The sequence below is a fragment of the Oncorhynchus nerka genome, linkage group LG15 (assembly GCF_034236695.1).
Source record: "Oncorhynchus nerka isolate Pitt River linkage group LG15, Oner_Uvic_2.0, whole genome shotgun sequence".
In the NCBI taxonomy this organism is placed as follows: Eukaryota; Metazoa; Chordata; class Actinopteri; order Salmoniformes; family Salmonidae; genus Oncorhynchus; species Oncorhynchus nerka.
Window position 1 is genome coordinate 17,362,336 of NC_088410.1, and position 13,537 is coordinate 17,375,872.

A 13,537-nucleotide genomic window follows, 5' to 3' on the forward strand; every position below is an offset into this window, starting at 1 on the left:
CTGTTACTCTACTCTGGCTTCTTGTCCTCTGTTGACTCTGCTGCTGCTACTGTTACTCTACTCTGGCTTCTTGTCCTCTGTTGACTCTGCTGCTGCTACTGTTACTATACTCTGGCTTCTTGTCCTCTGTTGACTCTGCTGCTGCTACTGTTACTATACTCTAGCTTCTTGTCCTCTGTTGACTCTGCTGCTGCTACTGTTACTATACTCTGGCTTCTTGTCCTCCGTTGACTCTGCTGCTGCTACTGTTACTATATACTCTGGCTTCTTGTCCTCTGTTGACTCTGCTGCAGCTACTGTTACTATACTCTGGCTTCTTGTCCTCCGTTGACTCTGCTGCAGCTACTGTTACTCTACTCTGGCTTCTTGTCCTCCATTGACTCTGCTGCTGCTACTGTTACTCTACTCTGGCTTCTTGTCCTCCGTTGACTCTGCTGCTGCTACTGTTACTCTACTCTGGCTTCTTGTCCTCCGTTGACTCTGCTGCTGCTACTGTTACTCTACTCTGGCTTCTTGTCCTCTGTTGACTCTGCTGCTGCTACTGTTACTCTACTCTGGCTTCTTGTCCTCCGTTGACTCTGCTGCTGCTACTGTTACTCTACTCTGGCTTCTTGTCCTCTGTTGACTCTGCTGCTGCTACTGTTACTCTACTCTGGCTTCTTGTCCTCTGTTGACTCTGCTGCTGCTACTGTTACTCTACTCTGGCTTCTTGTCCTCCGTTGACTCTGCTGCTGCTACTGTTACTATACTCTGGCTTCTTGTCCTACGTTGACTCTGCTGCTGCTACTGTTACTCTACTCTGGCTTCTTGTCCTCCATTGACTCTGCTGCTGCTACTGTTACTATACTCTGTCTTCTTGTCCTCCGTTGACTCTGCTTCTGCTACTGTTACTATACTCTGGCTTCTTGTCCTCCGTTGACTCTGCTGCTGCTACTGTTACTATACTCTGGCTTCTTGTCCTCTGTTGACTGCTGCTACTACTGTTACTCTACTCTGGCTTCTTGTCCTCCATTGACTCTGCTGCTGCTACTGTTACTATACTCTGGCTTCTTGTCCTCTGTTGACTCTGCTGCTGCTACTGTTACTCTACTCTGGCTTCTTGTCCTCCGTTGACTCTGCTGCTGCTACTGTTACTATACTCTGGCTTCTTGTCCTCCGTTGACTCTGCTGCTGCTACTGTTACTCTACTCTGGCTTCTTGTCCTCCGTTGACTCTGCTGCTGCTACTGTTACTATACTCTGGCTTCTTGTCCTCCGTTGACTCTGCTGCTGCTACTGTTACTCTACTCTGGCTTCTTGTCCTCTGTTGACTCTGCTGCTGCTACTGTTACTCTACTCTGGCTTCTTGTCCTCTGTTGACTCTGCTGCTGCTACTGTTACTCTACTCTGGCTTCTTGTCCTCCATTGACTCTGCTGCTGCTACTGTTACTCTACTCTGGCTTCTTGTCCTCCGTTGACTCTGCTGCTGTAACTATCTGTTTCTCTACTCTGGCTTCTTGTCCTCCGTTGACTCTGCTGCTGCTACTGTTACTCTACTCTGGCTTCTTGTCCTCCATTGACTCTGCTGCTGCTACTGTTATTATACTCTGGCTTCTTGTCCTCCATTGACTCTGCTGCTGTAACTATCTGTTTCTCACTATGCTGCTGATTTCTGATATAATGTTTTCTTTGTAAGTGCTCACTAGCTGTGTTTGAACCTCGCCCACATTGTTCAATATGCTCATGTTGCAATGTTTGGCTGCTGCAGGGATGTGATTGATTGTGAGGATCAACGATGTTGCTGCTCTGTTGTCAGTCAATAGCCGGCTACAAACTAGCTATGTAGAAATAGCATCGAGAGTAACCTATCATACTGCCTACTTGTTTCTTCCCAATATCAGCTTTTGAGCTGAGTCACTGCGCTCCGTAAACCATCATGGATAATTGTCCCTCATCCATACAAGGAGGAAGTAGCCTATGCTAGACTAACATTCAGGCTATGTGTCACTATACAGTGAGTGAGAAGCAATGTTTTCTGATCATGAGCAGGAGAGTAGCTCCTCCCACCACCCCAGCCTCCACCTGTTAGGTTCTGTGTTCCTGCTGGGGGAGTGGTATAGTTTACTGCTACCCTGAAGGAGCAGAGCCTATATCGCCAAGACTCACACTATTCATTTGCTAATAAAGAGTTACAATTATTTCTATGTGAAATGTAATCAAATCTAGAAATGGCAAAATCTTATAGAAAAATAGCAGAAGCACAATCTATCCCATTGATCATCTAGATACATACTGTATTGATCATCTATATACATACTGTATTGATCATCTATATACATACTGTATTGATAATCTATACACATACTGTATTGATCATCTATATACATACTGTATTGATCATTTATCATCTATATACATACTGTATTGATCATTTATCATCTATATACATACTGTATTGATCATCTAGACACATACTGTATTGATCATTTATCATCAATATACATACTGTATTGCTCATCTAGACACATACTGTATTGATCATCGATATACATACTGTATTGATCATTTATCATCTATATACATACTGTATTGATCATCTATATACATACTGTATTGATCATCTAGACACATACTGTATTGATCATCGATATACATACTGTATTGATCATTTATCATCTATATACATACTGTATTGATCATCTATACACATACTGTATTGATCATCTATATACATACTGTATTGATCATCTAGACACATACTGTATTGATCATCGATATACATACTGTATTGATCATTTATCATCTATACACATACTGTATTGATCATCTATACACATACTGTATTGATCATCTAGACACATACTGTATTGATCATCTATATACATACTGTATTGATCATCTAGACACATACTGTATTGATCATCGATATACATACTGTATTGATCATTTATCATCTATACACATACTGTATTGATCATCTATACACATACTGTATTGATCATCTAGACACATACTGTATTTATCATCTATATACATACTGTATTGATCATCTATATACATACTGTATTTATCATCTATACACATACTGTATTGATCATCTATACACATACTGTATTGATCATCTAGACACATACTGTATTTATCATCTATATACATACTGTATTGATCATCTATACACATACTGTAAATATCATCTATACACATACTGTATTTATCATCTATATACATACTGTATTGATCATCTATATACATACTGTATTTATCATCTATACACATACTGTATTGATCATCTAGACACATACTGTATTTATCATCTATACACATACTGTATTGATCATCTAGACACATACTGTATTTATCATCTATATACATACTGTATTTATCATCTATATACATACTGTATTTATCATCTATACACATACTGTATTTATCATCTATATACATACTGTATTTATCATCTATATACATACTGTATATATCATCTATACACATACTGTATTTATCATCTATATACATACTGTATTTATCATCTATATACATACTGTATTGATCATCTATATACATACTGTATTGATCATCTATATACATACTGTATTGATCATCTATATACATACTGTATTGATCATCTATATACAAACTGTATTGATCATTTATCATCTATATACATACTGTATTTATCATCTATATACATACTGTATATATCATCTATACACATACTGTATTTATCATCTATATACATACTGTATTTATCATCTATATACATACTGTATTTATCATCTATATACATACTGTATTTATCATCTATATACATACTGTATTTATCATCTATATACATACTGTATTTATCATCTATATACATACTGTATTTATCATCTATACACATACTGTATTGATCATCTATATACATCCTGTATTTATCATCTATATACATACTGTATTGATCATCTATATACATACTGTATTGATCATCTATATACATACTGTATTTATCATCTATATACATACTGTATTGATCATCTATATACATACTGTATTGATCATCTATATACATACTGTATTGATCATCTATATACATACTGTATTTATCATCTATATACATACTGTATTGATCATCTATATACATACTGTATTGATCATCTATATACATACTGTATTGATCATCTATATACATACTGTATTGATCATCTATATACATACTGTATTGATCATCTATATACATACTGTATTTATCATCTATATACATACTGTATTTATCATTAGGAGAACAATCTAAATTCCAGCATTCACTCAAAAGTTAAAGCTCATTGTCTCAAACCTTCTAGACTATAAAGCATAATGATAGTAAGAGAATAGCATTGTGAGGCCTAGCTTTGGTTTGATGCTGTTGCTCTTCAGTCCAGGTACTGTTTTGGTTCTCTTCAGTCCAAGTTCTATGGTGGTTCTCTTTGGTCCAGGTTCTGTGGTGGTTCTCTTCAGTCCAGGTTATTTTGTGGTTCTCTCCAGTTCTCATAATCGGAGGGCTCAGCATCTATCTGAGGGTCTGTGTCACTGTCCAGGTCCTGTGGTGGTTCTCTCCAGTTCTCATAATCGGAGGGCTCAGCATCTATCTGAGGGTCTGTGTCACTGTCCAGGTTCTGTGGTGGTTCTGTTCAGTCCAGGTTATTTTGTGGTTCTCTCCAGTTCTCATAATCGGAGGGCTCAGCATCTATCTGAGGGTCTGTGTCACTGTCCAGGTTCTGTGGTGGTTCGCTCCAGTTCTCATAAACGGAGGGCTCAGCATCTATCTGAGGGGCTGTGTCACTGGGAGAGTCTCTCACATTCTGAAAGAAGACACACTGAATGAGCACTTTACGAACCCCTCCCTCCAAAATTGTTATGTAAATTAATTTGCTTACTGTCAATGGTATTAGGATTTAAATAACTTTGGTTGTTGACATTATTACCTGTGTGTCTGCAGTGGTATCACTTCCTCCTGTGGATCTCCTGTAATGAGGGACAGAGTGAGTTCTGCTCTCTACTGACCTCTAGTGGAAGTTGATATGTTACTAATACAGTATATGTAAATGAAAGAGTCACCTCTTCAGAGTGCAGTATATGGTGAGTAGCAGAGCTCCAGCAGTCAGGACAGCCCCCACCCCCATCACAGGAACCCAGGGAAACACTGCTGCAGGGTCATGGGTTAATTAATGCATGATGTCAGAATGAAATCTGTAAAATTACAGAGCACATAAAATGGACAGAATGTGTCATACTTACATATAACATTAATATGGACAGGGATAGTCTCTCTCCCTATAATGTTCAGAGCCTCACAGTAGTATCCCTCTCTGTCCTCAGAGCTGATGTTAGTGATGCTGTAACTCTGTCCAGAATGTCTCATTGACATTTTCTTATATGTTATCTTGTACCAGGTGTATTTGTCCACAGGTGGGTTGGCATCACTGCTGCAGGTCAGATTCACTGAACTGCCCTCCACTATTTCACCAGAGGGACTGACTGACACTGAGGTGTTCTTTGGGCCGTCTGGATAACAGACAAAGTGAAAGTTAGTCTTCTCATTATGAAATGGTGTCAGTATTTAGAACTGTAAAATCAACCACCATTAATCTAAATGGAATAGTAGCTCTATCTCATGTCTGTTTCACTAAACATCAACCACCATTAATCTAAATGGAATAGTAGCTCTATCTCATGTCTGTTTCACTAAACATCAACCACCATTAATCTAAATGGAATAGTAGCTCTATCTCATGTCTGTTTCACTAAACATCAACCACCATTAATCTAAATGGAATAGTAGCTCTATCTCATGTCTGTTTCACTAAACATCAACACTGACCAATGATGTATTGGAGGATTTTGACAGACTTTAAAAGTGTATTAGTCACACTCACACACTGCAGGAGATTTGATGCCTTTTACAGCACAGTAGAAGCTGTCTTCAGTTTTAAAGTAGAATGTGTATGAGGGGGAGGAGTCCTCTTGTACAATCTTACTGTTCCTGTACCAGATGTAGGTGGGGTTGGGGTTGTCAGTCAGAGTACAGGTGGTGCTACAGGTCAGTGTCGTTGACCACCATGTAGTGGTCACCTTCACCTGCAGGTCTGGAGTAGATAACAACATTAAATCCATCAATGACCTGTTGTCTAGTGGACGTTCTCAAATCATCAATTCAGACATTCCTATTAAACGCATACTTACATATTTATATTATTTCAATACAAATCAAGACAATTTTCCAGAACCAATTAAACAGAGTAGCATTATATATATAATATCACTGTACCTGTAACAGACAGAGTGACTCCAGGGCTCCCAAAATATTTCCCTCTGGTCTGATCTGTTATAAATCTGAACATGTACGTAGCTGAGTCACTCTCTCTCAGGTCTGTGATTGTCAGGGTGTGTCCATTCTCTTCATCCTCACGGTACATCACACGACCTTTGTAGTCTGGGTCATCTAACAGACTCACATAATTCTCCACATCATAAACTTTAGTGAACCACAAGGTTGTTGTGACTTTACCACTGGGATATGTGTAAGAGCAGGTCAGATCCACTGTTGACCCCTTCAAGGTACAGATACTCTGATTGGTGTATGTAACACTCCAGCCTTTCTGACTCAGTACCACTGAAACACAGTTAGACATCACAAGGACGTTACATTAAGTTCAAGGTCTTTTGACTCACACTAACACTTTGTTTCCATAGTTGCTGATAGTGATGGAAACCACAGATAAGCATCACTCAGTGAGGTGTGAAAGACAACTGTTTAAAGTGAAGTGGAGATGCCGAATGTGTCGAAAGTAGAACACAAGTGGTTGTGCTTTTAGAAATGTCTGTAGATTGATAAACAGGGCAACTTAAAGATAAGAATGAGACCATACCTGTCACAGACCAGAGAAAGACCACCAACACACTTCCTGCTGTTCTCAAGGCCATTGTTGCATCTCCCACCCTGCAGTCTTAGACACATAAACAACTCACTCTATAGCTGGTGAATAACTCCACCTGATACATAGAAGTAGAAACTGTAAATGTGGTACAGGACCTCATTACTGAAAATGAACCAGGCTCATATTGTGTTGTGTTGTATTGTGCTATATGGTTGTCTATGTGAATACTGTCTGTCTGTAATGTGTGTGACATGTTGCATGTCTGTCTACATCTGTCTATTTAAGCTGACATGATGTATGATACAAAAAATAATTTCCTAATGTATCCAATAGTCATCATCATTATAAACAACAACAATCACTTATTGAATAAATCTGTAGTACTGTAAAAAAATATTTCTGACCACCAGGTTCAATGACAGCTCCTATCTCCAAGCTGTGAGGCTAAACAGCAAGTGACTAAAATGACAGGCTAAACAGCAAGTGACTAAAGAATGACCACCAGGTTCAATGATAGCTCCTATCTCCAAGCTGTGAGGCTAAACAGCAAGTGACTCAAACAGCCAGTGACTAAACACACACACACCCTAAACTGTGACCAGCCCCACAGGTTCACACACACTCAAACACACACACACACACACACACACACACACACACACACACAAACACCAGCCTTCGCTTTGGCTCGCCCTCCTGTTCAGCTCAGGTGTTCGGCGTCGCCGGCCTTCTAGTTGCTGCCGAACCTGCTGCTGGCAAACACCCTTCACTCACCAACCCCGGACTTGTTCGTCTTCATTACACAGACCTGGTTCCAATCCCCACTCTATCACTGTATTTGGTTTCTCAAATGATTGCCACGCCTGGTTTACCAACTACTTCTCTGATAGAGTTCAGTGTGTCAAATCGGAGGGCCTGTTGTCTGGAAATCTGACAGTCTCTGTGGGTGTGCCACAGGGTTCAATTCTCGGGCCGACTCTCTTTTCTGTATACATCAATGATGTCGCTCTTGCTGCTGGTGAGTCTCTGATCCACCTCTACGCAGACGACACCATACTGTATACTTCTGGCCCCTCCTTGGACACTGTGTTAACTAACCTCCAGACGAGCTTCAATGCCATACAACTCTCCTTCCGTGGCCTCCAACTGCTCGTAAACGCAAGTAAAACTAAATGCATGCTTTTTTCAATCGATCGCTGCCCGCACCTGCTCGCCCGTCCAGCATCACTACTATGGACGGCTCTGACTTAGAATACGTGGACAATTACAAATATCTGGGTGTCTGGTTAGACTGTAAACTCTCCTTCCAGACTCACATTAAGCTACTCCAATCCAAAATTAAATCTAGAATTGGCTTCCTATATCGCAACAAAGCATCCTTCACTAATGCTGCCAAACGTACCCTCGTAAAACTGACCATCCTACCGATCCTCGACTTCGGTGATGTCATCTATTAAAAATAGCCTCCAACACTCTACTCAACAAACAGGATGCAGTCTATCACAGTACCATCCGTTTTGTCACCAAAGCCCCATACACTACCCACCATTGCGACCTGTTGGCTCTCGTTGGTTGACTCTCGCTTCATACTCGTCGCCATACCCACTGGCTACAGGTTATCTACAAGTCTCTGCTAGGTAAAGCCCCACCTTATCTCAGCTCACTGGTCACCATAGCAGCACCCACTCATAGCACGCGCTCCAGCAGGTATATCTCACTGGTCACCCCCAAAGCCAATTCCTCCTTTGGTCGTCTTTCCTTCCAGTTCTCTGCTGCCCATGACTGGAACGGATTGCAAAAATCTCTGAAGCTGGAGACTCACATCTCCCTCACTAGCTTTAAGCACCATCTGTCAGAGCAGTTTACAGATCACTGCACCTGTACTTAGCCTATCTGTAAACAGCCCATCTATCTACCTACCTCATCCCCATACTGGTATTTATTTATTTATTTTGCTCCTTTGCACCCCAGTATCTCTACCTGCACATTCATCTTCTGCCATATATTGTAATTACTTTGCTACCATGGCCTATTTATTTCCTTAACTTACCTCATTTGCACTCACTGTATATAGACTTTTTGTTTTATTTTGTTCTACTGTATTATTGACTGTATGTTTTGTTTATTCCATGTGTAACTCTGTGTTGTTGTATGTGTCGAACTGCTTTGCTTTATCTTGGCCAGGTCGCAGTTGCAAATGAGAACTTGTTCTCAACTAGTCTACCTGGTTAAATAAAGGTGATAAAAAAGTATACTCCCTCTGTCATTTGTCTCTGTCATTTGTCTCTGTCTTTGTCGATCATGGTAAATGTTGCCTGTTTTCCTGCTATTTCCTGAGTACTTTACTATTTTAATACATTTCAGTAGTTCTAAACCTGCAACTGCCTCCTGACTCTCTACACTTGTGACACACACACACACACACACACACACACACACACACACACACACCATCTGTATTGAAGGTCCATAAGGCCCATGGAGTCTGTATCAAAGTCTAGAGAGCTGGTTGTTATGGATGTAGAAAACACACATCCTACACAGTCTAGATGTCAACCCTCCTCCCTATCAGTCTGGTCCTAGAGGGTCCTCAGCTAAAGTCACTGTGTCACACACACACACACACACACACACATCCTACACAGTCTAGATGTCAACCCTCCTACCTATCAGTCTGGTCCTAGAGGGTCCTCAGCTAAAGTCACTGTGTCACACACACACACACACACACACACATCCTACACAGTCTAGATGTCAACCCTCCTCCCTATCAGTCTGGTCATAAAGGACCCTCAGCTAAAGTCACTGTGTCACACACACACACACACACACATCCTACACAGTCTAGATGTCAACCCTCCTCCCTATCAGTCTGGTCATAAAGGACCCTCAGCTAAAGTCACTGTGTCACACACACTTTTTAAATAGTTTATTTGAATCACCAATCATTTTGAACATTTCAAAGGTCCCTGATTAGATGGCACTTAAAAGGGTACAGAAAGCACCTCCCTCTCCAAACAGCTAAACTGCCCATGTCAGCTGAAACCGAGCAGTACCTAGCCACTTCTTTTGCCCTAGTTTTTGTCAGACCAGCAAATTGGAGGCCACACACTGCAAGCCTGTGTGAGTGGCCGAGACGGACAAATATCAGTGTCCCCAGCTAGCACCTCCACCCAGGCTGTCCAAGCACCACGTGGGGCTGGTATTTAAGCAGATTCTCTGTAAAGACCTGCTCCATGTAGCCGTTAAATGAGCAGCCCACTTCCACAATGAACACCTCACCCTGCCCCCCCAACAACAATATCTGGCGTATTTGGCACACAGGAAAACACATCATAATCAACATTAAACCAGCTTCAAATCAAATCAAATTGTTTTTGTCACTTGCGCCGAATACAACAGGTGTAGGTAGACCTTACAGTGAAACGCTTACTTACAAGCCATTAACTAACAATGCAGTTTTAAGAAAAATACAACCAAATAATAAATAAATAAAAGTAACAAATAATTAAGAGCAGCAATAAAATAACAATAGTGAGGCTAAATACAGGGGGTAAAGGTACAGAGTCAATGTGGAGGCTATATACAGGGGGTAAAGGTACAGAGTCAATGTGGAGGCTATATACAGGGGGTAAAGGTGCAGAGTCAATGTGGAGGCTATATATACAGGGGTAAGGTGCAGAGTCAATGTGGAGGCTATATACAGGGGTAAAGAGTTGAGTCAATGTGGAGGCTATATACAGGGGTAAGGTGCAGAGTCAATGTGGGAGGCTATATACAGGGGGTAAAGGTGCAGAGTCAATGTGGAGGCTATATACAGGGGGTAAAGGTACAGAGTCAATGTGGAGGCTATATACAGAGGTGGTAAAGGTACAGAGTCAATGTGGAGGCTATATACAGGGGTAAAGATGCAGAGTCAATGTGGAGGCTATAACCACAGGGGAGTAAAGGTGCAGAGTCAATGTGAGGCTATATACAGGGGTAAAGGTGCAGAGTCAATGTGGAGGCTATATACAGGGGGTAAAGGTGCAGAGTCAATGTGGAGGCTATATACAGGGGGTAAAGGTACAGAGTCAATGTGGAGGCTATATACAGGGGGTAAAGGTGCAGAGTCAATGTGGAGGCTATATACAGGGGGTAAAGATACAGAGTCAATGTGGAGGCTATATACAGGGGGTAAAGATACAGAGTCAATGTGGAGGCTATATACAGGGGGTAAAGGTACAGAGTCAATGTGGAGGCTATATACAGGGGTAAAGATACAGAGTCAATGTGGAGGCTATATACAGGGGTAAGATACAGAGTCAATGTGGAGGCTATATACAGGGGGTAAAGATACAGAGTCAATGTGGAGGCTATATACAGGGTAAGATACAGAGTCAATGTGGAGGCTATATACAGGGGGTAAAGATACAGAGTCAATGTGGAGGCTATATACAGGGGGTAAAGATGCAGAGTCAATGTGGAGGCTATATACAGGGGTAAAAGGTGCAGAGTCAATGTGGAGGCTAAATACAGGGGGTAAAGGTACAGAGTCAATGTGGAGGCTATATACAGGGGGTAAAGACAGAGTCAATGTGGAGCTATATACAGGGGTAAAGGTGCAGAGTCAATGTGAGGCTATATACAGGGGGTAAAGGTGCAGAGTCAATGTGGAGGCTATATACAGGGGTAAAGATGCAGAGTCAATGTGAGGCTATATACAGGGGGTAAAGGTACAGAGTCAATGTGGAGGCTATATACAGGGGTAAAGGTGCAGAGTCAATGTGGAGGCTATATACAGGGTAAAGGTACAGAGTCAATGTGGAGGCTATATAACAGGGGGTAAGGTGCAGAGTCAATGTGGAGGCTATATACAGGGGTAAGATGCAGAGTCAATGTGATAGGCTATATACAGGGGTAAAGATACAGAGTCAATGTGAGGCTATATACAGGGGGTAAAGATACAGAGTCAATGTGGAGGCTATATACAGGGGTAAAGGTACAGAGTCAATGTGGAGGAGCTATATACAGGGGGTAAAGATACAGACAGGGGGCTAAAGATACAGAGTCAATGTGGAGGCTATATACAGGGGTAAAGATACAGAGTCAATGTGGAGGCTATATACAGGGGTAAAAGATACAGAGTCAATGTGGAGGCTATATACAGGGGTAAAGATACAGAGTCAATGTGGAGGTATACAGGGGTAAAGATACAGAGTCAATGTGGAGGCTATATACAGGGGTAAAGGTGCAGAGTCAATGTGGAGGCTAAATACAGGGGGTAAAGGTACAGAGTCAATGTGGAGGCTATATACAGGGGTAAAGATGCAGAGTCAATGTGGAGGCTATATACAGGGGGTAAAGGTGCAGAGTCAATGTGGAGGCTAAATACAGGGGGTAAAGGTACAGAGTCAATGTGGAGGCTATATACAGGGGTAAAGATACAGAATGTGAGTAATGGGGGTAAGGTGCAGAGTCAATGATGCCTATATACAGGGGGTAAAGGTACAGAGTCAATGTGGAGGCTATATACAGGGGGGTAAAGATACAGAGTCAATGTGGAGGCTATATACAGGGGTAAAGGTACAGAGTCAATGTGGAGGCTATATACAGGGGTAAAGGTACAGAGTCAATGTGGAGCTATATACAGGGGTAAAGGTACAGAGTCAATGTGGAGGCTATATACAGGGGTAAAGGTACAGAGTCAATGTGGAGAGGCTATATACAGGGGTAAAGGTACAGAGTCAATGTGGAGGCTATATGCAGGGGTAAAGGTACAGAGTCAATGTGGGAGCTATATACAGGGGTAAGGTACAGAGTCAATGTGGAGGCTATATACAGGGGGTAAGGTACAGAGTCAATGTGGAGGCTATATACAGGGGTAAAGGTACAGAGTCATGTGGAGGCTATATACAGGGGTAAAGGGAGGCTATATACAGGGGTAAAGACAGAGTCAATGTGGAGGCTATATACAGGGTAAAGGTACAGAGTCAATGTGGAGGCTATATACAGGGGTAAAGGTACAGAGTCAATGTGGAGGCTATATACAGGGGTAAAGGTACAGAGTCAATGTGGAGAGCTATATACAGGGGGTAAAGTACAGAGTCAATGTGGAGGCTATATACAGGGGTAAAGATACAGAGTCAATGTGGAGGCTATATACAGGGGTAAAGGTACAGAGTCAATGTGGAGGCTATATACAGGGGTAAAGGTACAGAGTCAATGTGGAGGCTATATACAGGGGTAAAGGTGCAGAGTCAATGTGGAGGCTATATACAGGGGTAAAGGTACAGAGTCAATGTGGAGGCTATATACAGGGGGTGTAGTAAAGGTCACAGGGTAAAGTACAATGTGGAGGCTATATACAGGGGGTAAAGGTGCAGAGTCAATGTGGAGGCTATATACAGGGGTAAAGGTACAGAGTCAATGTGGAGGCTATATACAGGGTAAAGGTACAGAGTCAATGTGGAGGCTAAATACAGGGGTAAAGGTACAGAGTCAATGTGGAGGCTATATACAGGGTAAAGGTACAGAGTCAATGTGGAGGCTATATACAGGGGTAAAGGTACAGAGTCAATGTGGAGGCTATATACAGGGGTAAGGGTACAGGAGTCAATGTAAATACAGGGGTAAAGGTACAGAGTCAATGTGGAGGCTAAATACAGGGGGTAAAGGTACAGA

At 41.6% G+C, this 13,537-nt stretch overlaps 1 protein-coding gene across 1 annotated transcript; it reads right to left on the reverse strand.

The window, feature by feature from the left end:
* Positions 1 to 4,017: 4,017 nt before the first annotated feature.
* On the reverse strand, positions 4,018 to 7,244 carry LOC135559609 (basigin-like). Its single transcript, XM_065001159.1, has 7 exons — positions 6,866 to 7,244; positions 6,265 to 6,609; positions 5,873 to 6,082; positions 5,235 to 5,501; positions 5,055 to 5,142; positions 4,922 to 4,961; positions 4,018 to 4,798 (listed from the first exon to the last, which is right to left on the reverse strand). Exons 1-7 carry the CDS (start codon positions 6,918 to 6,920, stop codon positions 4,628 to 4,630), a joined length of 1,176 nt encoding a protein of 391 aa, XP_064857231.1. The 5' UTR covers positions 6,921 to 7,244; the 3' UTR covers positions 4,018 to 4,627.
* Between the last annotated feature and the right edge of the window lie 6,293 nt (positions 7,245 to 13,537).